We start from the raw sequence: 2,500 nt of genomic DNA, 5'->3' as shown, positions 1-2,500 counted from the left end.
AAAAAAAAAAAAAAAAAAAAAAAAAACGTATTTCACCAGAATAAGCGGAGACCGGAAAGAGACAAGACGTGACGGCGAGGTATTTTACAAGAAGGGGGAGGGGGAGGGGGGTGGGGGAGGTTGATCCACTTTTGTTGCTGTTTGTTGACGTATTGCCTGTGATGTTGCAGTGCCATTAGGGTTGTTTGGTTTTGTGTGTGTGTTTGTGTTTGTATGTTTATGTGTGCCTGTATGTGTGTGTGTGTGTGTGTGCCTGTATGTGTGTGTGTGTGTGTGTGTGTGTGTGTGTGTGTGTGTTTGTATGATTATGTGTATGTGTGTGTCTGTCTATCTACCGTCTGTCTCTGTCCGTCCGTCTGCTCATTTTCACTTGACAAAGCTAGTGAAATATTAGTGCCAGCATAACGCTAACCACAGCTGACGTGCCCCATTGCTCGAAGGCAAGAGAGAAAAAAAGGAGGGCACGGGGGGCGGAGCCTAGGATGGGGACAAAGCCAGGGGGCGTGGCCGAGGAAGGCTCGAGAGCGCACCCGCGGCTCACAGTCGTCCCTCTCAAGCCAGGCCGCCCGCATTTCACGCCCGCATTTCATTCACGCCCGGGTCGTCGTGGTCGCTGCCGTGTCCTCGTGCCCGGTCCACGTGCCCGCCCGCGACATGCCGAGCCGCCCGGTGCCGCTGTCAGAGCCTTGCTTTGGGCGGGAGGGGGAGGGGGAGGGGGAGGGCCACGAGGGGGAGGGGCGCCCAGGGGGGGTCGCGGAGCTGAGGGGGCTGGTAATTAAGACGACGAGAAATGGTCTCTAAAAGAAACAAAAAAAAACTGGAAATCGTGACAAAATACCCGGTGATTGATTGGTAACTTTTAACTGAAATCTTAAAAAAAAATGGTTACTGGAGAAAGAAAATACTTGCGATGTGAAGTTGAAGAGAGAAAAATTTGTAACGAAAATTTGAAAAGATATGTTTGAAAATTGATTATCTGCTAATTTAAAACTTGAAAAAAGTGAAACGAGTTACGGAATCCTGAAACAAAATATCACAAGTAGGTGGCATTGTGAAATTGAAAAAAAATATATATATAGTGTTAACTCAGGAAATCCGAAGTAAGCAGCAAGAAAGTGCTAAGCCTTTACAAGTGTGTCACGTGGTGTGATCTAATAATTTTTTTTTATTATTCTTATTTGTTTATTTGTACCTTTTTCCCCCCTCGAATTTTAATCTCTTAAGAAATGAGAAGAGAAAAGAGATTGTTGTGCCAGACGACCCAACGCGTGTGACAAGCCTCGCCCAGCCGTGTCGTCGAGAGTGAGTGTGAGAAAAAGGACTCGCGGGAATTAACAGCTTAATAAATAAAATAAAAAAAAACAGCAACCAAAACGAACATTTTTGGCGGGAATCAACCGATTTCTAGAAAAGAGGAAAAGAAGAAGAAAAAACGAACACTTTTGGCGGGAATCAACAGCCTACCAAAACCGAAAGAGAAAAAAAAACACTTTTGGCGGGCCGAGAGACAGACAGACACACCGAGGCAGACATGTGATGCCATCAGCCGCGGACGCACGCCCAAGCACGATGTCCAGAGGCGTGGTTTCGTCGGCGTCGTGGGCGGAGCTGGTGGGCGTGGTCTTGGTGGCCCTCCTGCTCGCCCGCCAGACGCACTCGGATGGCCACGTCGTAGGTGAGGCTAAGCTCGGCGCGCTTCCCCTCGGGTTTCTGGTTTTCTTTTGTTTTTTTTTCTGTTTTTTCCTATTCGTTCTCTATTTTTCTTCTTCTTCTTTCTTTCCCTCCGCCCCATTATTTATATTTTTCTTACTTCCTCGTCGTAGGTGAGGCTAAGCTTGGCTCGCTTCCCCTCGGGTTTTCTCTTTTTCTTTTGTTTTTTTCTGTTTTTTTCTTTTCGTTCTCTTTTTTTCTTTTTTTCTTTTCGTTCTCTTTTTTTTCTTTTTTTTTCTTTATTTAATTTCTTACTTCCTCGTAGGTGAGGCTAAGCTTGGCTCGCTTCCCCTCGTCCTCTGTGGCGATTTTTTTCTATTTTTCTATTGTTCTTTTTTCCTATTTTTTGTTTCGTTTTCTTGTTTCTCTTCCTCTTCTTTACTTTCCTTGTTACTTTCTTTTTTTCTTTCGTCTTGTACGTGTTTGGTTCTTCCTCTATTTCAGTCTTTTCTTTTTTTTTTGTCTTTTTTTAGATTTCGTTTTTTTGTTTTTTTGGTTTTCTTGTTTTGTCTTTCTTTTTTTTTTCTTCTTTATTTCTGGTCTTCTGTCCGTCTTTGTTTCGGTCTTTGTGTTTTCTATTTCCATCGTTCTTCGTGCCCGTCCTTCATTCTTTTCGCCGTTTGCTTTTTCGCATTTTTTCATCTCTGTTTTTGTTTAACTTTCTTTCTCATTCTCTCTCTCTCTGGCTACCCATCCACTCTTCCTCCTCCTTCCTTCCTTTTCCTGTTCCTCCGTTTCATTCTCCATCTCCTCTTCTTCCCCCTTTTCCTCCTCCCTCCTTCCTCCCTTC

The 2,500-nt window shown here is 44.4% G+C and overlaps 1 protein-coding gene across 1 annotated transcript in view; it reads left to right on the top strand.

The window, feature by feature from the left end:
* LOC125038928 (prolow-density lipoprotein receptor-related protein 1-like) overlaps positions 1–1,675 on the top strand; it is a gene marked incomplete at its 3' end in the record, with an annotated part of 23,000 nt that extends 21,325 nt beyond the window's left edge. Inside the window, 1 exon segment of the mRNA XM_047632602.1 lies at positions 1,225–1,675. Coding sequence (XP_047488558.1) covers positions 1,537–1,675 — 139 coding nt within the window.
* Between the last annotated feature and the right edge of the window lie 825 nt (positions 1,676–2,500).

This window comes from Penaeus chinensis, chromosome 26 (assembly GCF_019202785.1).
Source record: "Penaeus chinensis breed Huanghai No. 1 chromosome 26, ASM1920278v2, whole genome shotgun sequence".
NCBI lineage: Eukaryota > Metazoa > Arthropoda > Malacostraca > Decapoda > Penaeidae > Penaeus > Penaeus chinensis.
The sequence above is the reverse complement of the archived record's forward strand: the minus strand, read 5'-3'. Positions and strand labels throughout refer to the sequence as shown.